The sequence below is a fragment of the Periplaneta americana genome, chromosome 17 (assembly GCF_040183065.1).
Source record: "Periplaneta americana isolate PAMFEO1 chromosome 17, P.americana_PAMFEO1_priV1, whole genome shotgun sequence".
Classification (NCBI taxonomy): domain Eukaryota; kingdom Metazoa; phylum Arthropoda; class Insecta; order Blattodea; family Blattidae; genus Periplaneta; species Periplaneta americana.
This window is the reverse complement of record NC_091133.1, coordinates 17,375,817-17,399,161: the sequence shown is the minus strand read 5'-3', so window position 1 is coordinate 17,399,161 and position 23,345 is coordinate 17,375,817. Positions and strand designations below refer to the sequence as shown.

General features: G+C 34.8%; 1 protein-coding gene across 4 annotated transcripts in view; it reads right to left on the bottom strand.

Annotated features, from left to right (window-relative positions):
* The window catches only part of LOC138693456 (JNK1/MAPK8-associated membrane protein), a 66,895-nt gene extending 44,033 nt beyond the window's left edge, over positions 1-22,862 (bottom strand). The window contains exons 1-3 of one of the 4 annotated variants that reach the window (XM_069817435.1): positions 22,397-22,859; positions 11,196-11,433; positions 2,863-3,075 (exon numbers count right to left, since the gene is read on the bottom strand). In XM_069817435.1, coding sequence (XP_069673536.1) covers positions 2,863-3,075; positions 11,196-11,433; positions 22,397-22,484 — 539 coding nt within the window. In that variant the 5' untranslated portion in view covers positions 22,485-22,859. Of the gene's footprint in view, positions 1-2,862; positions 3,076-11,195; positions 11,434-18,748; positions 18,883-22,396 lie in introns of those variants that run through there. The other 3 variants (XM_069817434.1, XM_069817436.1, XM_069817437.1) reach the window with 3 other exon arrangements.
* Positions 22,863-23,345: the final 483 nt, after the last annotated feature.

The following is a 23,345-nucleotide window of genomic DNA, read 5'->3' as shown; positions in this document are numbered from 1 at the left end:
TAATTCATTGCATTATTCAATGGAAACTGAAATCAGAGATATGTTATTCCAAGTTTATGGAGACAATGCCACGACGAAAATGGCAGTGCACGAATGGATTAAATGTTTTTCTGAGGAGAGAGAAAGAATCACTGATGAAGAGAGGTCAGGGTGGATGGTGATGAGCAGAATTAACGAAAACATTGCAAAAATTCGTCGAATTTGTACCAATTGAAAACACAATTAACCAAGTTTATTATTTGAAAGTGCTGAAAATGCTGCACAAGAAAGTTCACGAAAACAACCTGAACTTTTAGCCAACTCATGGCTCATGAATCATGATAATGTACCGCCCACAAGGCACTGTCTGTGAGGGAGTTTTTAGCCAGTAACTGTATAGGAACATCCTCCCTACTCACCTAATCTGGTCCAAAATGACTTTTTTTTTCTTTATCCAAAGATAAAGGAAATATTGGTACAAAGACATTTTGATAACATTCAGGACATCAAGGGTAATACGACAACAGCTATGTTGGCCATTCCAGAAACAGAGTTCCAGAATTGCTTTGAAGGGTGGACTAAGTGCTGGTGTCAGAGCATAGCTTCCCAAGGCAAGTACTTTGAAGGTGATCATAGTGATATTCAGCAATGAAGCATGTAACACTTTTTCTAGGATGAGTTTACGAACTTAACTGTCAGAGGGGTATAAAGGCACTTCGTTTATTTTGCAACACTGCTTTTTTTGGTCATGTGTCAGGTTTCATAGAAACAATCACTGTTTCGGTAGCAAGCTCATTTGGTTTACTTCTTCCCCTGGTTTTTCTGCAAGCAAATGGACAATACCCTGTGACTATTCTCTATGGCACATGGAAGGAAAGAGTGTGCAAAACAAATCTACATAAGTCAGAAGAACTGAAAACTGTATCCTTCAGAAATGGCTGCTACATCATGACATGAATTTAAGGCAGTGTCAAAAATACACAGAAAAAGAAAAAAACATAACTTCAACACCTTGAATAAATGAGGTGAGTAAAACATTCTATAACATTTCGTCACCGTAAATAGTCATGACGGATGGCTAACAGTGCACAGAAGAAGTAAGCTCATGTGCTGAAAGCAAATATGCCATGTTGTGGACCTGGCCTCAACCGATGGTCCAGTATACAGGAAATTTTTTTTCAACAAGCATAATCTTGAGTTTCAGTATTAAGTGCACATTTAAACTGAATGATAGTGTATAATAATAATAATAATAATAATAATAATAATAATATAATGAAGCTGTGTTAGAACGAGTGGGTGAAGAAAGAATGATGCTAAAACTGATCAGGAAAAGGAATTGGTTGGGTCAATGACTGAGAAGAAACTGCTTACTGAAGGATGCACTGGAAGGAGTGGTGAACAGAAGAAGAGTTCAAGAGCAGAAGAAGATATCAGATGATAGACGACATTAAGATATATGCATCGTATGAGGAGACAAAGAGGAAGGCAGAAAATAGGAAATATTGGAGAAAGCTGGGTTTGCAGTGAAAGACCTGCCCTTGGGCAGAACACTAAATGAATGAAATGAATAATAATATAATTAAATAATATTATTATTAATAATAAGAATATTTTTTAATCTTTCATATATGAGTAACCACTTTTTTTTTTAGAAATAAACTGTGATCATGCTTCATGTAATTAAAAAAACATATTTCCACATCGTCATGTGTGCATGTGATATCCTACTTAGGATATCCCTTTAATAATTAATAGCTAATGACATCAGTGACAGTAATCATATTGCATGAAGAAAGCTACTGTGGCTAAATTGTCAATATTTAAGTCTTAGAAATAAAGATAAAGTTGTACAATCAATTAAGAAAATAAATGCAACATATATTGTTATCAATCTGCAAATGATTGAAAGGAATAGATTCTTTTTGTTATGTTTATACGAGGGCCATTTCGTAAGTCATGGCATTATATCAGCCAATAAAGCTGCAGGAATAGAAATTCATTAAATGCAATTAATGGTCACTGGAATGTACTTTGCAATGCTAGTACCAAATTGGGTCCAGGTACAGGCGGCAATGGTTAAGGGAAATTGAAAGATGCGTAAATATAAATCACTGTACATTACTCACAGTAACACTCTTCAAAATAATCCGCTAAGGCTTCCACACATCTTTTATCTTTGCCAACACAGGTGTTGAATACCATCGTCTGTGTGCAATTCGTCTATGTGTACCACCTCTCACTGAAACGCTGTTAAGATGTCCTCCCTGTTTGCAAACTGCAATAATTCAATAAGGCAACACACTATCATCCAATGCTTCTTGTAGCTCAGAATGACACTGACGAGTGTTTCTGCCATGAAGAGCTGCAAGCTTCACACATGACCGATGTTCAACTTTACTTACATCCATCTTGGAGAACAGCCTCTAGCATACTAACTTTTGCGTGTGCTGTCAACTAGCCACCAATGCACACAGACGCAATTTGGCGATGGCATCCCATACAGTGTACAACAGGTTTTCAAATGTATATACTGAACTAACCACATTTTCGGTTATTCGGAAGATATAACATAGTTTCCATGATTTACGAAATGAACCTCGTATTAAATGTTAGAAACAACCAATTTCATGACAACAGCAAATCACTTCAGAATTCATGACAGTTAAAATTGTTCGGTATTCTTTGCCTCATGGCAATCTGAAGAGACATAAAAATAACTTAAATAAAATATGTTTGTTGTGTTCTTATGGTAATTTGGACAATTAACCCATCTTCTCTCTGGTGTCCCAATACAATGTATAAGCTTAATGAAGATGACAATTGTATATGTAATAAAAGACATTTAAAATAATTTAGGAATAAAAACATGAATCAACATACAATGGGTACACAGCTTCCTGAGTGCAGTGTAGTGTCTCATCATAATTTGGATTTGGGTTGTGAAGTAGGGTATACCAATCAGACAGTTTCTCTGTTCGACAAGACCGCACAGTCAGGCTTCCCATAGGATCAGACATCAGCAAAGTGAGAACTGCTGCCGTTACAATTTCAAACAGAGCAGATACGTGCAACACCAACACTTCCTTACAGAAACTGTGAACAAAGATAGATATACTTATCTATATGTTTTGCAGATAGCATGTATTGGAAGAAGAGAAAATTCTAATACACGTCTTGGTACAAAAAATATAGTTACATTTCATTACCTCTTCCCCCAATTTTGTTTTGAACATATTTTCCCATTTTCAATTTCCATTTCTTCCTCTTTTCATATTCCTCTTCTATTCTGTTACCTACCATCCTACCTCTTCTACTCATTTGTTTTTATTTTTTATACATCCCTTTCATACCTTCACGTTATATCAATTCACGATGACTATGAATAAAACACACATCCATTAATAATATTTCAAATTATGGCAACTGTTACACACGATCAGCAAGTGATGATTTTTTTTCAATTCTATGTCATGCATTCTGAATGAAATGAATCAGAAGCAGAAAAAAAATTCAAACTGACACCCTGCTGAAACATTTATAATCTGTAAGTTTTTTGTGTTTCTATATATTGTTTCTTTCCTCAACAATTCCTTTAAGAACTGCAATTATTTCTTTAATATTTCTACCACGAAAATCGTCTGTAGCTGCATTTAGATTGGCAACAGGCCATGATTGTTTGGCCAAACACCTGCATAGAATTGGAATATATCAGTCCCGTAACTGTCTATTGTGCAACTCAAACCAAGAAATGGATTCGGAACACCTCAAAATCTGTGCTTCACTGGCTGGTCATGATAATATCTTTGAAAAATATTGGAGTGCAAGAGGTCAAATAACTTTATTGTCAAACGCCTGGCATTAGAAAACAACAACAACATATTTCTACCAGTCTCACAAGACACAATTATTTAAGTTCATTAATTTAAATACTTATTGATCTAATACAGAATAGCTAATATGAATCATTACAGATAGTAGAACTGAACTCCACAAGTGTTCTTTTGGAAGACTGCTGACTGATGTAAATAGTTGCTCATACTGACAGTTCCTATTCCGAATATAGACAAACTGGTAGAATTTCATTTTTGCCTACCTGTATAACATTACTGAATCTAGCACTACATTAATACAAAGGAAAGGGCAAGATCATTGTCGAGTTTTTTCTCAGTATTTGCAACACATCATATAGCTGGCTCAGTATTGCAAGGTTGCATGTAGCAACATGCTACTTTTGAGAAACAAGACATAGAAGTTTTAGGCCATCAGTAATCATTGTTTTAACATTATTTCTTCATACCAGCGTTCATATTTTAAACCTAGTTAAAAATGTAAATATGCAGCAGTAGTGTCTGAATATACATGCCTGTTAACAAATTAATTAACATTATTTCTAAACATTCTGAATATACAATAGCATGCAAATTAATCCGAACATGACATATTTTTACATTTTCTGTCATTGTTGGCCTCACAGCTGCTCATACCGCTTTAATTGACATCTGTAGTACGTGTAATTCCATTGTTGAAGGTGTGTCATTATTTTTTTTATAATATGTGACATTTTGCCTGTCATTTTGTACTTATAAGCATTTCAGTTGTGTTGAAGACTTAATACTGCAATCCTGTGTACATTCTGTCGTCTTCACAAATGGATACAACTCCACGAAAACGGTCTAAAATTATAACATTAGCAGAGCATTCTTCTATGACACAGAGGCAAATTTCTGCAGAATGTCACATCGGTTTGGCTACTATTAATTCGATCATAAAACGATACAGGGAGACTGGATCCATCACACCCCAGAAAAAAGGAAATTGTGGCCGAAAAAGGAAGACTTCACCTGCACATGATCGTTTAATTGTCAGGATAAGTAAATTAAATCCTAGACTAACTGCGTCGACTTAGCCCGCGAGTTAATGGCTACCACTGGGGCGAATATTCACGTCACAACAGTGCGGCGTAGGCTTTTGGAAGCTGGACGAAGGGCTTGTAAGCCTATTAAGAAGCAACTGCTAACCCCTGTTATGTGCAAAAAACACTTAATGTGGGCAAAATTACATCAACACTGGACAGTGAATGAGTGGAAGAATGTACTTTTTTCGATAAGTCTCATTTCGAGGTCCACAGCCACCATGTTTCTTATGTACGGAAAGGATCCGAAAAAGTAACAGCAGCTCATCTCCAACAAGCACCCAAATACCCCCCTAAAGTAATGTTTTGGGGTTGTTTTACACATGAAGGGCCTGGAGCATTAATACCTATCAAGGGAATGATGAATTCTGACAAATATATTCACTTATTGGAAACCAGAATCGTACCCCAGCTGCAAAAATCATTTCCGGATGGCAGAGGTGTGTTCCAACAAGACCTGGCACCATGCCATACGTCTCGAAAAAGTACAGAATTCTTCAACAAGAAGAATATTCAGGTACTCCCCTGGCCAGGCAACTCACCCGACATCAACCCCATTGAGAACTTGTGGTAAATTTGCAAAAGAAGAATGCAAAAAATGGATTGTTCTACAAAGGAGAAGATGATTTCTGCCCTCATTGGTGTATGGTTTCGCGATGAAGAAATGAAGAATATTTGTGGAAAATTAGTGGAATTCATGCCAAATCGTCTCAGAGCTGTTATTAGGAACAAGGGAGGCCACATAGATTACTGAGGTATGTCTTAGATCCTTTTTTTTATCCCGTTTGAGTGTTTTTGCATAAGTAATTACGTTGTTCAGATTAATTTGCACACTACTGTACATGCTTGTTAACAAATTATTTAACATTATTTCTAAACACTGGACCTTATAACACTGTATTCATTCATTCATAGTGTTCTGCCCAAGGGCAGATCTTTCACTGCAAACCCAGCATTCTTCAGTCTTTCTTATTTTCTGCCTTCCTCTTTGTCTCCTCATATGATCCATATATCTTAATGTCATCTATCATCTGATATCTTCTTCTGCCCTGAACTCTTTTCCCGTTCACCATTCCCTTCAGTGCATCTTTTAGAAGACAGTTTCTTCTCAGTCAGTGACCCAGCCAATTCCTTTTCATCTTTCTGATCAGTTTCAGCACCATTCTTTCTTCATCCACTCTTTCGGACACAGCTTCATTTCTTATTCTGTCTGTCCACTTCACACGCTCCATCCATCTCCATATCCACATTTCAAATGCTTCTAGTCACTTCTCTTCACTTCGTCGTAATGTCCATGGTTCTGCCCCATACAATTCCACACTCCACAGAAAGCACTTCACTAGTCTTCCCTTAGTTTTTTTTTTTTTCCAGAGATCCGCAGAAGATGCTCCTTTTTCTATTAAAAGCTTCCTTTGCCATTGTTGTTCTTCTTTTGATGTTCTGGCAACAGCTCATGTTACTGCTTATAGTATTTGAAACTGTCCACTTGCTCTACTGCCTCATTTAGAATTCGCAAGTATACCTTCTTTACTTTTCTTTCTTTGACCATGGTCTTCGTCTTGTTGGCATTTATCTTCATTCCATACTGCTTACAGCTGTCACTCAGCTCCAGTAGTATATCCCTTAGTATCATCTCCTCTTCTGCTACAACATCATATCATCAGCAAATCTTATACATTTTATTCTTCTTCCTCCTATTATCACTCCTCCCATATTCTGAAAACAGTTCTTCACTAATTCCTCCAAGTAGATGTTGAACACGGTAGGTGATAAAGGACATCCTTATCGTATGTTTTACTTAAAATAGCAACCTTGTATATAAGGTATTACACTTGAAAACCAGAAGTTACTGAAGAATTATAGGGAATGGGTGAACAGAATAATAGGTTTCAACATGTTCATTAACTTTATTGTAAGAAAATACCATAATGGGTTTATTTGCTTGACTTAATACACAAAATAATTATAAAAAGACTCTTGTCATGAACGTATTTTTTGTATTACATAAAAAAAGTTTATTTTTATTAGTTTTACTTGATATTACAATGTCAAGCAGAAAACGTATCAATAAGTAGGCCTATATAGTGAACTGTATTATAACATATTCTGACAGATAACTGTATTCTAGCAGATGTCTTTTCAAAGATTTTTTCTGCTTCTTGTGATAATGTGTTTTCACTTTTACTCACATTTCCCTCTTCATATATATTACAGCAGTCTTTCTTGAACTCGTAAAGAACAAGTTATATTCATTGACAAAAATGTGTCGGTATATGCATTCCTTTACAAAAGGTTTATTTTCACTTTCTTTCTGCTCCTTATATAATATATATATATATATATATATATATATATATATATATATATAAATATCTGCAACTGACAGGCCAGTATCTAAATATTCTAAATAATGTTTACAATCCATTGGTTTAAATGCATAAATGGTTATCAAAACACTATGCCAAACATAACATAACGTAAAATGCAAGACTAAATAAGATGTATGAAACTAGACAAATTAAATATTTGTTTTTTATCTAAGTCTTCTTTGGGACTAACAACCTTATTACTCTAAGGACTTAATATTACAAAGGTGTAAATGGATACATACTGCTAAAATTAGCAAATTCTGATATCACAGATCTCTATGTATACATACAACTCTGTAACTCTAAGAAAGGAAAGAAATATACATACACCATACAAATATCAGCATTTGTGTTTACACCGATGATTGCTGCCATTCTGTGACAGTCTTCTGAAGCAGATACTAACATTAAAACCTCAATTTTTCGAATTTCGTGTCATACTAAGCCAACAATATGACATACAACAAAGGCGTCATATGAAGATGAATGTTGTTGTTGTTGTTATAGTGTCAATGGCAACAGGGGCAGGGCAGTGGTGACGGCAGCAGCAGCAGTAGTAGTAGTAGTAGTAGTAGTAGTAGTAGTAGTAGTAGTAGTAGTAGTAGTAGTAGTAGTAGTAGTAATAATAGTAGTAGTGAAGATACTGTGTTTGTCTCTTAATGTAGCTTCATATGGAAGGTTTCATGCAGTATAGGTTTACAGTATGTAGAGGAGCTCTGTTTCAGGCGAAATTAGCGAGTATCTGTTTCTTTCTCCAGTAGTTTCCTATACTGAGATCACATGACTCTGAAGCCAACAACTTGGTTGACTCTACAGATTACTTCGAAGTTAGTATTTTTTTCCCCAAGTTTGATTTCGAATTTTTTTCTATGCTTTCCTCCCACATTAACCACTCTATACTATTCCATCACTTCATCTTATATATGGAAAGAAATTCAGTTAGCTTTGAGTAAATCGCCATTTTTTTCATTTCTTCAAATAAACTCTATTATTTATTTTATTAAAAGTGATATTTAATGTAAATCATAGTATAAATGACAGCTGAGAAACTTTTGTCATCTAGTCTGCTTTCAAAAAAACTGAAAGTTAGAATTTATAAAACAGTTATATTACCAGTTTTTCTGTATGGTTGTGAAACTTGGACTCTCATTTTGAGAGAGGAACAGAGATTAAGGGTGATCGAAAATAAGGTGCTTAGGAAAATATTTGAGGCTAAGAGGGATGAAGTTACAGGAGGATGGTTAAAGTTACACAACGCAGAACTGCATGCATTATATTCTTCACCTAACATAATTAGGAACATTAAATCCAGATGTTTGAGATGGGCATGCCATGTAGCATGTATAAGTGAATCCAAAGTGAATATAGAATATTAGTTGAGAGACCTGAGGGAAAAAGACTTTTGGGGAGGCTGAGATTAGATGGGAAGATAATATTAACATGGATTTGAGGGAGGCGAGATATGATATTAGGAACTGGATTAATCTTGCTCAGAATAGGGACTGAGGGTGGATTTATGTGAGGGCAGCATTGAACTTCTGGGTTCTCTAAAAACCATTTGTAAGTGAGTAATGTAAGTCATTCCCAGATGAGCTGAATTATAATACCCAATACAAATAGCACAAGATCATTCTCTTTCAGGAGAGTGTTAGTGTTAGAATTTTTGTATATTTACAATTTCTTTGAATATTTTTCTAGCAATAAACTTGTTGTTATTGTTGTTATTATTATTATTATTATTATTATTAAATAAACTCGTCCATTCAGTAGTTTAAGAAATCACTATCCACTGACAAATGTCATGCAAAAAATAATTTTTCCATATCAGGGATGTTTAATACGTGTATTTCCGTGAAAACCTCAATGTTCATTTCCGTATAATGGAAAATGAACTAGTGTAAGCTTATTTTATAATATGTTAATTATAAAACTATTCTAAACAATTAATTAAATAAGAAGTTAAACAACAGAATATGTGACACAATTAATAAAATTGACTCATAATCAAATAATAAAGAAATTTATTTGATTTTGTAAATAAATAAAATAAAGACAAATTTCCTACCAACTTGGATAATGATTTGTCGTTTATGTAGATCATTAAAATTCACAAAATGTCTATAAAGTTTAAATTCACATAATCAGTATTGAATTAGAGGGGCTGATTCCAGGGGGGATATCCTCCCTCCTTCTAGAGGTCTGAATTTTCTCTCCAGTGATTTCAAGTGCATCTAAACTATTTAAAAATAGTAGCTCTCTCTACTTTAAAAATTGTGTAAGTTAAATGCTAAACATTGCTAAGCACGACTTTCATCAGTTTTTAACTGTAAAATTATGAAATGGCCTACACTCAGGTACGTACAATGTATCATCAGGCATGTATTTATTTTTTATTTTATTGGGTTATTTTACGACGCTGTATCAACATCTAGGTTATTTAGCGTCTGAATGAAATGAAGGTCATAATGCCGGTGAAATGAGTCCGGAGTCCAGCACCTAAAGTTACCCAGCATTTGCTCGTATTGGGTTGAGGGAAAACCCTGGAAAAAACCTCAACCAGATAACTTGCCCCAACCAGGATTCGAACCTGGGCCACCTGGTTTCGCGGCCAGATGCGCTGACCGTTACTCCACAGGTGTGGACTCAGGCATGTATGCATATAATACGAATAATAATAATAAATACCGTATTTACTCGAAAATAAGACCCCATTGATTATAACACTCTCCTAATTTTTTAAAGTTTGTTTTATAAAAATATTTTGTATGCTAATATACCCCATAATAAAATACAAATAATTGAATTCTATTGCCAGAAACTGTAAGTTTTTTCAGAAAATCGTTGTCAAGAGAATATAATAGATTCCTAAGTCAATACAGAACAGTACGTGGAATACTGTTAGGTACAGTCCAAGGACAGACTTCACCTTTTTTCAGTAATTTTTAGTGAAACCAATGAGAACACAGGAGTGTGGAAGCTGGTCATTCCATTTATTCTTTTACTTGATCATGCCTTTCAGTATTACAGCTCATAAAATCAGTAACTACTGGTAGTTTTGTGCTAGAGTGGCATAGTGCTTTCAAGTGCCTTGTGTGATTCAGATACTACATAAGAAAATGATTTGTACTTTGTTTTATAAAATAACTATTGCATACCTAGTTATGAAAGTTTCTACATCTTAATATCTTTAAATTTAGTCTGTGTTAGTACAATACAATAATCTTTGCTTAGTTACAATGTAAGTCCTCAAACTGCATTTTCATGTTTCTATATACTCGATTTTAAGACCCGATGGGAATATAAGACCCTCTCAAATTCAAAGACAAAAATCTTGAAAAATGGGGATCTTATTTTCGAGTAAATATGGTAATAATAATAATAATAATAATAATAATAATAATAATAATAATAATAATAATAATAATAAAGTAATAAGCTTGAATGAAAGTGCAAAGCATTACAGTATAAAACCATTCTATGGCTTGTTAAATTTATCCAACCCTACAAATATATAATTTTTTCACTTCATCCTAGGAGAAAACAGCTGGAAATTATCAGTGGATGTAACAATTGCCAAGACCTATTAAAAGATTAGTATATGCATTTATTAGTTTCCTGTCCATTTTGTTTAACTATATGCAACAATTATTGTACGAGTCTTCCAACTTTCAGTTACTACAATTCAGTTGTCCTTGTTATGCCAGGCGGGTCAGTGTGTAGGTTAATAATCTTCAGTTACTCATATAAATATTCCTCTTCAATTAATAGCAAGGACCATAAGAAAGCTAAAATCTATGAAAAACATTTGAATAGGCCTACAGTACGTATATTTATGCAACTTCTTAGCAATAAACAATTTTAAAGTGAAACACAACATTATGGACCTAGAATCATGTAAATGTCTAATAAATAAACCACAACAATAGAGCTACCTTCTTCTCTTAGCTGCTGTGTCTATAGAAAACCAATGTAAGACAAGAGCAAGGAGTGCCATGAAACCAAGATACAACCAATCATAAAATTCTGGATTATCACTGCATTCAATGCATGCCGAAGTGCCATTGGTTCTAAAGCCACGTGGACACGCTCCACAATTACTCCAAGTACCATTTGGCAATAATTCTCTTCCACAGTACAAACCAGGACATCTAGTAAGTTGGTTTCCTGGACCTGTGAATTAAAACACAAATATTTATTCTTGTTGATAAAGAAATAAGTAAAATTGCAATCAATCATTATTTTGTTCAATTGACAACAGTGTGACACATGCCAATTCATAATTCAGCAGAACTTTACTATTCTCTATAATCTCACACTCTAGTACTAACCACATAATCTGCGGACTCACAGCATCAAATCCATAATGACACAGGATGTTAATGGTACAGTAACAATGTATATGTAAGCACCATTTTGTATCTATCCTCATCAGGAAGATATCACGTTAATGAAGCATTTCAGCTTAAAATATTTTCAAAATGAAACTTAAATTCCATTAAACAAGAATTCATTTAATGCCGCTTGAATTGTGACAGTTATTTTACAATAAAGTGGAACACAATTTTACACTGTTCATACAGAGCAATAATTCACCATTCATAATACACGAATGCTGAAGAGTATAGCCATAACATACCCTGCCTGACAAGAATACCTGCAGGTTTGCAACTCAGTAATGAAGTTGTAAGGCACAATAAGTCTCGAGCTGCAGTGCTACTCTTTATAATAGATCCCGCAAAAAGAAAGAAAAATAAGAGGGGGGGGGGGGGGGCAAAACACTTCCTCAATACCTATGGGTTAACTTTTAAAAAGTAACATTCTGTGTTGAATTATCAGCCCTCTCCCATACATTGTATTGAAATCAATGCATTTGAAAAATATAGGCCTATAAAAGCCTACATAGCCTATGTTTGAAAAATCTACATAATAAACTAAAAAGTAAAAGAAACTCTTTGATTTCTCAGTAGGGGCTGTTGTCTCAATGACCTCTCTTCTGGACACCCCTGTAATCCCGACAATATAAATTTATGTAGTATATTATTAATTCTGTAAGATAAGTTTACTACAGTTTCACAACTGAAGTTACTTACAAACATTAAAACAACTTCAAACAAGTAGGTAAATCCAAAGAATGATTCTTAAAGCTCTCCTTTTGTTGTCAGTATATTATCTATTGTCAATACTCTAAATAACAATTTTATGAAACATATATGGGAAAATACAGACTAGGGAGTTTAAAAGTACTGAAACATTGATAGGCCCATGTCCCGTGAAATCGCTGGTATTCCCCTCCATGAAAGCATGGCGCTAATCCTGCCTGCAGTCAGTCATCAGTGAGATTTTGCTGGTAGGGGCAGTTGTGTTATGTAGCCATGAGTGAGATTTAGTTAGAGAAGTACATCAAGTGCAGGAGGAAGATTTTCGAGAACTATTTTCATTTAATTTATTGTATTCTATAGATATTAAATCAACATTGAAGGTTTAAGATGTGGAACAAGTCAAGAGTTCCACAATTTCTTGGCAAGATGAGGTGAGGCCGAGGATTCGCCATAGATTTCCTGACATTGCCTTACAGTTGGGGAAAACCTCGATAAAAACTCAATAAGGTAATCAATCAAATGGAAATCTAACCCAAGCTCGAGTGCAGCTTCTTATCAGCAGGCAAATGAATCTGCTGACCGAGCTACACTGATGGCTCTATAAGAATGTACCCAGTACAATAGACAATAAGTAGTTCAACTATAAGTACAAAAGAATAGGTATACAATACAGAGCAAGCAGTTGAACTATACCGAAACACAATACACAGCAGATTAATTCAATTTAAAAGCCTAAATAATTCATCAGTCGAGCCATACAAAATTATGCAATATAAGCTATAGCATGCAGATTAATTCAATTTACAAACATATACAATTCAATCAATTCAACTATACAAAAATATATCAGTTGAGGAAATTCAATTTACAAGTCTATATAATACACCAGTTGAGCTACACAAAAATATTCAATACACAGCAAGCAAATTAAGTCTCAATTTACAAGTACAAACAATTTATCAATAATTAAGCTATACATAAAATATACAATGTATAGCGAGCAGATTAATTCAGTTTATATTATACAAAATCCATCAGCTGGACTATATAAAATTGTACAATAATTACACAGTAAATAGATTAATTCAATTTACAAGCAAAAACAATTCATCATTTGTGTAGAAGGTATGACTATGTAGAAATGTGGTTAATTCTGTTCTGAACCTCCTCTCAAAGCTTTAAGATAATACTAGACAGTGTATTGAAGACCATAATACATGAATAGTGAACTCCTTTTTTATAAGAGCTTAGATTAACAGTAGGTAGATAGAGATCTGATTTGTGTCTTGTATTAAAATTATGAATGTTTCTATTTGTACTAATTGTACTAAAGTTTGGTTTATAATATAAAACATCATTAGGAAAAGAATATAGTCACAAGGTAAAGTCAAGATTTCTAAGTTTTGGAAAATCTTTTTACATGATGTCCTTTTATGAGGAGTGGATCAGGACAGCACATTTGCACATCTCCTTTTTATGTTAGGTTAGAGTAATTTTAACTGTACGCTTCACTCGTGGTTAGGTTAGGTTAGGTTAGGTTCTTTTCAAACTGAAATGACGAGTGAAGCATACAGTTAAAATTACTCTAACCTAACCTAACCTAACCACGAGTGAAGCGTACAGTTAAAATTACTCTAACCTAACCTAACATAAAAAGGAGATGTGCAAACGTGCTGTCCTGATCCACTCCTCTTTTATGCACATCAGCCATTATCCTTATAGCTTTCTTTTGTAATACAAGTATGTGCTTAGCATCAGATGAATTGCTCCAGAATATTATGATTCAACTGTCGTCAATGGTCGAGTACGGACGCATGGGCTGCTTCATCTGTGGGTAGCAGTGGAGTATATGCGTATCATCTCGTAAGTTCTAAGTTCCAAGACATCATGGTTGGTGAAAATAACTGCAAGCGTTGTCGCTCAAAAATGGTTAATGGCTCTAAATGTTGTGACTGTTGGACCGTGTTTCCATCCTAGATGTGCAAAACTAAATAATGTTCAAATTTTGGACGAAAATTTGATAAAATGCTGTGATATTGGAAATGACGGTAATGGGATCGATTCAACAGATCCAGAATTTTCGAATAGTGATGAAGTAAGGTTATGTGACGCATTAAAAGAATTCTCAGATAGTAGTAATAAAATCGATCTAAGAATATTTAAATATATGTCTGCCAAGATAGCTCTGTGGTCGTGTGTCTGCCTCCAGACTAGCCGGCCCGGGTTTGATTCCCGGCGGGGTCAGAAATTTTCATGTAAAATTTCTACCTCGCGGCTAGGATGGCAATGCGCAACTTCTAATCACTAGAGTGTGCAGCAATATGCCTGGGTTAAATCCCAAATCTCTCCGCAGTGCATATGAAGAGAAGCCATATGTCACTGCTGATAGTGATTCATCCGTCGGACAGGAACATTAAGTCTGGCGGCCCCCTTGGTGCTATTCGACAGGAGTACGCTACATGTCGGCACTGGGTTTCCCCTTCTCCCTTCCTCATTATCATCATCATCATCATCACTCATTCCGACTCTACACTTACACATACACTCACACTAGTACACGACATAACTCTTCACAGATACAAATCATGTACAGTGTGATCCGCCGAAGTTGTGTACAACTATAAAAATGGTTCACAGTCCTGCCATCTATCCGTAATATGCGGAATTCGAATCACATAAAATGAAGTGGGTAGACATTGGATACATACATACATACATACATACATACATACATATTTAAATATATTCTAAATCAAAAGAATCAGATAATGGTTGAATTACGTGAAAAGATTGGCATTTTAACTAAACACATAGATTTATTACAAGGTTTGAAAGTGGAATCGTCTGAGGGTAAAGGAACTGATAGGAATAAAAATGACGATAACAAAAATACGGTTAGGGTTACAAATACATCAAGTGAAGTTCATAGTGAATTAAGTGATGTTCGTAGTGATGTTCAAAATGCATACAGTTCAGAAGAAAAATACAGTGAAACACATAAACCTTTAACTCTTCGTGCAAATAATCAAGAGGATAAACATGAAGTTACGACACAAAATTCCACAGAACTACAGACTCAAGTGGTTGAACGTAAAGTAAACAAACGACCCACTATAGTGGGTAATAAGAGTGAATCTAATACATCTAATAATAATTTAAAAGGAGTTCCTAAATCAGTATTACTTCACGTGTACAGACTACCTCCAAATATTAGGGATATGATGGTAGGGACTGGATTAACTTGCTCAGGATAGGAACCGATGGCGGGCTTATGTGAGGGCAGCAATAAACCTCCAGGTTCTCTAAAAACTATTTGTAAGTATAGGCCTACCTATACTACATACAAACTTCGTATCTCCTCATACTACACAATTCCTCGGCCTCATCTCTCTTAAATAATCCCCTCAACTAACTCATTAACCTTGTCACATACCTCAACTTGGAAATAATACATGACATCATATATCCAATCCTCGATACTAGGAAATTACTTTTTATATTAACAAAATAAGGTGCAACTTCAATATCTCCCCACACTGCACACAGGAAAGAAGGCGTACTTAAATCATTAAAAAAATAACTCGCTGTTCACTTTCTCATTCCTTGGCCTCAAGTCACTTAAATATGCCCTCGACTAACCCACTAACCTTGTTACATACCTCGGTCTCATGTCACTTAGCTATCCCCTCATTTAACCCATTTAGCCCATAACAAAACGCAAATAAGAATCAGTCCCATTAGCTCCATCATCAAATAAACCATTCTCGAACAGCACATCAAATAAAATCCTAAAATCCACTCAGGCAAAAATAAAAAAATGACACACCAACAACGAAAACGTAAAAAGGGTCATTCCATTGTCACTCACATTACAAGTTGACTATTTTCCCACATTGTTTTTACCATAAATTCTATTTTCCTAAGTAAATTTAAAACATCAATAAAACATGTTTATTCCTCATTCAATTCTCTACATTTTGATATATTATCTTTTAATTTAGTGGTTTTAATAAATGGAGAAAAAATTGAAATGTTATTGTCACTCACATTACAGGAAGATGACATGACAAATTTCACCGTTAAAAAAAATGAAGATTCCTGCTCTTGTAAAAGTTCTGGAAACACAATTTTTCAGCTGTACATTAATAAGATACACAGATTACTGAAGCAAAAGTTTTAATTTATTGGAGTAAATCTGAAATTAATAAATGCTATTTTTATCTGTCACTCACATTACAGTTTTTCGTCACTCACATTACATAATCAACAACATGATTGATTTACAATTATTTATCATGTAATAAATCCAATACAAATGAGTACATAATATCTGCATATTGAAAACAGATCATAGTAGATACGACAACTAAATTTAAGCAACATTTATATCCATTTCAAATTTATAATATATCCTGTTACCCCTGCACTCCAATTCAGGATCTGGAAGGATGCACTTTATTTGTTCTCTAGTCACAAATGCTGTATCTCCCTTATTGACAGTAAAGTGTGATTTATTTTCTCCCACCTTTTTCAAAAACGCAACCTTCACTTCACCTTCAGCATCGATTGAAGACTGACAAATTGCAGCATAATGCGAGATGTTGTGTTTTCCTTGCAGCTCCACTTTCACACATTTCCCATTTCTGACATCTTGTGTACAGTCTCTCTTTTGTAATACCAGTACTTCCAAGTTATTCGACATATTACTATGCTTTGATAAGAAGTAAGTTTCCAGTTCATTTTTAAGATACATGGCATGGATTTTAGTGATTCCACTAATGATAGGTGCTATCTCAAAAACTTTATCCACCTTCATTTTCTGATTTCTTTCTTCTATATCTACAGAAGACATTTCAATTATCTTCACAGATGATACTTTTCTGGCTACTTCAACAAAATTTTCTGCATTGAAAACTTGAGATTTTCTTGATAAGACATGTGTTCTGACTTGCCTCTTCACAGCGCCACCCGTGCCATCTACCGGGCCTTTGCCATGTGAAGTGGCAAAATAGTTCCATCTCATCACCTGCAGTTTATGCTTTTCTTGAAGCACTTTCAGACTAGCTGCAATATATCGATTCTTAAATTGCGAACTTGGTCCATCTGACCAAACACTGACTTCATTTATTTCAGTTGGAATTTCTTCAAGTAGCCTGTCCATATACGCAACCACAGTGTGTTTTGTATGATCCAGGTTATCAGACACTATGATCATGGGATGATGTTCTCCAGAATACCAGGCTGCTACAGTAAATAAACTGATTTGAGGTTGCACCCAATGAAAACTTTGTACTTCATCTTGTGCAGAACATGTAAAATTTTCAGAGAAGTCCACCTGTACGACCGCTACATTTGGTTTGAAGCTGGAAGACGTAGCCATTAACCTTTCTTCATTATAGAATTTTGCCTGTTCTCTTTTCACAAAACAATGTTCCAAGAAATAGGGCAACAAGGAAATTATATATTCTGCCAGATCTGCTGCACTACCCTCCTCCTGTACTCTGGTGAAACGTCCTTCTTCTTTCCACACGTACCATGAACAACTCAGTGTGGATGCCTCTTGATTAAAGACATTTTCCTGCATACGATTGTACAACCTGTCCTTACAATCAGCGCATTTCATCACCCAGCAATCTTCTTTTGCTGATTGACATACAATTTCATCCAGATAAGATGATGAGTAAGCAGGGCATGCAGGAACTACTTTGTGCAAAGAATTCACAGCCAAAATGAAATTTTCGTGGTACTTGCACATACAAACATTATGTGGTAATTGGCAACTGAGCAGAACATGTTTCGGTCTGAGGTCTGCAAATTTACTCTTGCCAATGATACTGCCATGTTCTGAGATGAAGAGGGCATGTGTCTCCTTAAGTGATGAATATAAATGCCGGATTTGCATTCTCTCCTTTGAACCATCTGGTTTATGTATGGTTCTCACATCTTTCAGTCCTGGTGCTTGTCTCTATTGTAAAATTCAGTTACTGCAGTGACAGTACTTATATCCAATCCTTTTTGATTTGTAGAAGAACACTTTTCCTCACTCAAGTTTGAATTTCCTACATAAGTCTCAAATAATCTTTTCACAACAAATCTTTTTTTGCGTGGTGAATTTGGAAGAGCTTTCCGAGCACGAGATGTAGCCTTCCCAAGGGAACTTGAATTTTTGTAGGCACAGAAATTGTGGTCTTGTTCTGCGAGCTTTGTCTCGGCCCTCTCTTTCTTTAGGCGCCTAAATCTGGCAACGCGTTCTCTGTTTTTTCTTTTTTCCTCTTCTTCAATTGCTTTCTTGACTTCCATCTTACAATTCTTCAATTTCTCTTTCCTCCTTTCTCTATATTTACTTACACAGATTGTATGTTGTTCTTTATATTTATCATAATTACCTTCCTCCTTAAGCTTCTGCCTCATTTTTCTCATTCTCTCAGCAGAGGTTGATGGCATTTTGTTGAATCACAGAATGAAAACAATGTCCAGTGATGTCAGATTTTATTTCCTCACCAAAACCAAGTCAGGTACTTTGCTTCTCCTGAAATGTGTAAAAACATCATACTATAATTTCTGTATTACTATTAAAAGCGTCACTCACATTACACTAATTTAATTTGATATATCATATTAAATAAAATTCATACGAAGCTGCTAATTTCACCCAATAATATTCTTTATCTCTATTTAGTAATACCAGATTTTTAATGAAAATGGATGGCATTTATTGCTTTTTTATTTAAAAAATAGCATATTTTGTCACTCACATTACACGTTAATATGCAATTTCTAAATTTCATAATACTCTGTTCATTCAACAGCTATATACATGCTTTTTGTTCTATTTTGTACCTCAAAGTATAAGAAAGAAAATTATAAACCCCTAATATATTATGTTACTGTAAAATTGAACAAAAACTTACCTTCAAGTTATTGAAAATTGTGTAATAAAATGTACAGGCTATGTTGCTATCTTCTTGGAGGCAAAGCAACAAAGAAAATTGTTTCCCACAAAAATTCTAAATGTGGAACAGGAAGTCTAAAGGGTAGACAACCTTACAATAAAAAAATAAACACAAATATACCATTTTCAAAAACAGAGGAAAATGTCCCTCTTACCATGGAATGACCCAAAACTCAAATTCACTGCTTACTAAATCAGCAAACTTCTATCCTATAACACAGCAATGAATAACTAATGACATATCACAACATACAACAACATCGCAGACATGTAAGAAAATAGTTCCAACATCTGGTATTGGATGTATAGGCCTACTGGACCCATCTTTTCAATAATAAATCTAAGTTGGTTATAAATTTTCTAAAATCTCCCATTGGCGCCCTATAAACACACAATATAATAAAATTTGATATCGGACTACCAACTTGCATGCCACAGATTTCAATATCTTTTTCACTGCAGAGATCAGATATATCAATTTTAGTAAATAACAGATTATCTCTACTAAAAATACAAACACACCCTTTTTTGGAAAACATATGTACAACAATTGGAACCTATATTCCAAGGTAGCTCCTATTTCATCAAGTTTTTCTTCTGTAAACACATGACATATGTCGTTTTCTATTCTGGTCAGTCACAGAACCTATTTTATTAAACTTATACATTAACTTTAATATTACTTTTCGAGTTGAAACTGAGTTGCCAGGAATTTACGTCTACACTTCGTTCCATAATGTCTGACAAGCGACGTAAACATTGCCAGCAGTCGAGAAGTACAATTGCTATTCAACAATGGCAGAGATCTCATTCTACACTGTCCTGAAGTTGGGTGGGGGTAAAATGCTTCAGACCGCCCAGCTTCAAGATAAGCGTGAAAGGAGACCTCTGCAATTGGTTCAATAGCAATTATCTCTTTCTCTCTGCTGGCAATGTTTATGTCGTCTGTCAGACATTATGGAACAAAGTACAGACTTAAATGCTCATCTTTCTGCCACAAAACTTTCTGCACTTGTTGTAGGCATATGTCTTCAAGATTAATATATGACGAAGGTTGGAACTAGCGCTGTGGCAGTTCTGGTGATTTCGGAAATGAAAATCGTTGAATTTATAAGGAATTTTTTGTGGAGATGCAGTTGATCGTATATGCAAGGAATAACAAAAGCCTAAACCAATCAAACCTAACCTGTCACAGATTCGTATATGCAAGGTGTATAAGCGGAGTACGAAGGCAACTACTCAGTGCTAGTTTAGCCCAACTCAATTCTCCTACTCTGATGAAATCTCTTTCGCAACCTGGAGATGAAACTGAAATAGGAGTTTCCGGTAGCAAGACTGTTCAGACTGTTTTTTTGTTGCCCAGCCACCAGTAGCACAAAACATGGTATTTTCTGATTGGATGCTGGTGGGAAAGTGCCTGCAAGAAAGCCATACAGAACAACAAAATTGCCACCATAGACATTTGTTTTAAGATGAGAATCTGATATGTTACGAGTCGTTTGTGTGTATATGTTATTTAATTAAGAAAATACGTGAAAATTTCATCACAAAAAATTATATTTTACTTATACTTATTCTGATGAAATGTTTACATAAAATAACATAAACACACAAAAATAATATTCATTTTTAACCATCTTTTTATAATTTTATCAACAAAACCAATTTCGCGCTCAAATGTTCAAATGTTAAGTTTCACAGCCCAGCCACCTGGAGAGGATCAGTTGTTCTCTGCTTCCCTGTCATAACAATAACACGTGCCATGCACTTCTATTATTTTGTTGTTCTGTGCTCACAACTGGCTGCAGGTGGGAAGAGCGCAATGCTTTCAAGGAGGGGAATGCCAATGATTGCATGAGGCTCTGACTGTTGACCGGATGAGCAGTGTTTCGGGACTTTCAAAATTGATCACATTGTATGGGTGTTATTGATAACACAGAAATTACTAATAGGATGCTTGATAAAAAAATATATACCGGTATGTTTGGAAATACTAACGATGTAAATTGAAGGCGTCAAAATTAATTAGTTCATGGTCTACCCAATCTGTCTCCTCTACATCTAAATAAAATTACAATGCAAAAATTTTCATTAACATCATTAACGTTCGGCAATAAATTTTCCACCAAGGTAATATAATTGTAGATAATTCGGTAGAAAATGTTGATCAGTATGGCAGATATCATCCAGGATCAGTGATTTGTTCAGGCTTTTGGTATGCCTATCAAAAAACGTACATGCAACACATACCAAAAGCCTGAACAAATCAAACCTAATCTGTCACTGATCCTCGATGATATTGATGTTCGTCATACTGACAAACGTTTTCTACCGATTTACCAAAACATTAAAATTTGTTTCTTACAAGATCAAACACTAGTGATTAAATCAAATTCAACGAGTGGATCTACGTTCCTAATCGGTCCTAGGCCTAATTCAAGAATCCTGCTCACGTTCCTAGCGATCACAGCCTAACAATTACCTCATGACAAACACTAAGCAATAAGTAATTCAGGTCAAATCAAGTTATGCTGGAACAGTTCATCTTAACTTAACAGATTATTTCAAAAGTGTTATTTTTTTTCGCGAAACTTAGCCAGATATGACATTATATGAACTCTGTACAGGTGCATATACGCCTATTTCAACAATAAGTGAATATTTCCTCTTTTCAAACAAGAATATGTTAGTTCTTGGACCAGAAAAAAGAATAGTGAAGGGTTCTGTCACGATAACTTCAATTCACTCGAATAAAACCTCATTAGGTTATATTTTGTGTAATATTACTCAATTATATTGGTATGTTTACAAATGAATAAGTTAATTTGGTTTAAAATAAACCATCTCATCTGCCTTGTATTCTGATTCACCTTATATAAATTTTAGATCTTACATTGGTATCTAGCAACAACTAATACTGTGGCGATACACATACATGCTTAATAAATATCCAATTTCATTCACATTATTGTAATAGCGTACACCACAGAGAACGCAAATATAAAAAATTGGCTACAGTGGTTACATTCCACTATCAAACGGCATAGGTATAATACGTATACAGTAATAAAATACAAGTTACCTAATTCTATATCATATGCGGAAGCACTAGCGACAGTACCAGTATATAACGTTATTAGCATGTAAAATAGATGTTGCCTTCCACACATATTATATCTTCATTTCTAATGTCTCTATTATAATAGGTTATGTTCTTTCAAACTCCACTACAACACCACACAAATACCAAGTATCACAGAGAAATTATTTTATCATTATACATCACAGAGCTCAAGAGCCCAATAAAAAATCTTAACACATCACAGAGCTCAAGAGCCCAATAAAAAATCTTAACGACACTAATTGACCATCAATATTTATTTGCCTGTCAAAATTTATCGTAGATTGTCGTCTATGTAAATCGCGCTTAAGAGCAAGCGTGGTAGCCAGTGTCACCAACTCGAATTTTAAAAACCCGCTATGATACAGTGCAGAAACCGCTAAATTGCTATATTGTCAATGTAAAATCCTAGATCATATATAAAACAGATCGCTCAAGCTTATGTTAAATTTGGACGCAACTGGAAAATAACGGACGCTATGCGTCGCTAGTGTCGAGAAATGAGCTTGCAATAACAAACACTAGATGGCAGAGTACCTGAAAAGTACATAGAGTAATACGACTGTGGGAAGACTTTTTTACGTGATGCCACCTCCAAATTTCTTTCTCATTGTAAAGTGAGGTTATGTTACAATAAGACTTTGATGTGTCGCTAAATTGTAGCATACAGAAGCTTGTTTTACCCAAATTCATCAACACACATAGATGACATTTTGGTACATGGCTGATATAATGTTGTTTGCGTTCAATATATAATCTGTCATCATTTGATGTACGATATCTAATTGTTTTTAATTTTCAGTATACAATACCTCCCTAGCAACAACTATCACAAAATACTAAAAAGAGCAGATTTGTCTGCGTTTGTTGAATGCACATCATGATGCTCACGAAAAGGCACTAATTTATT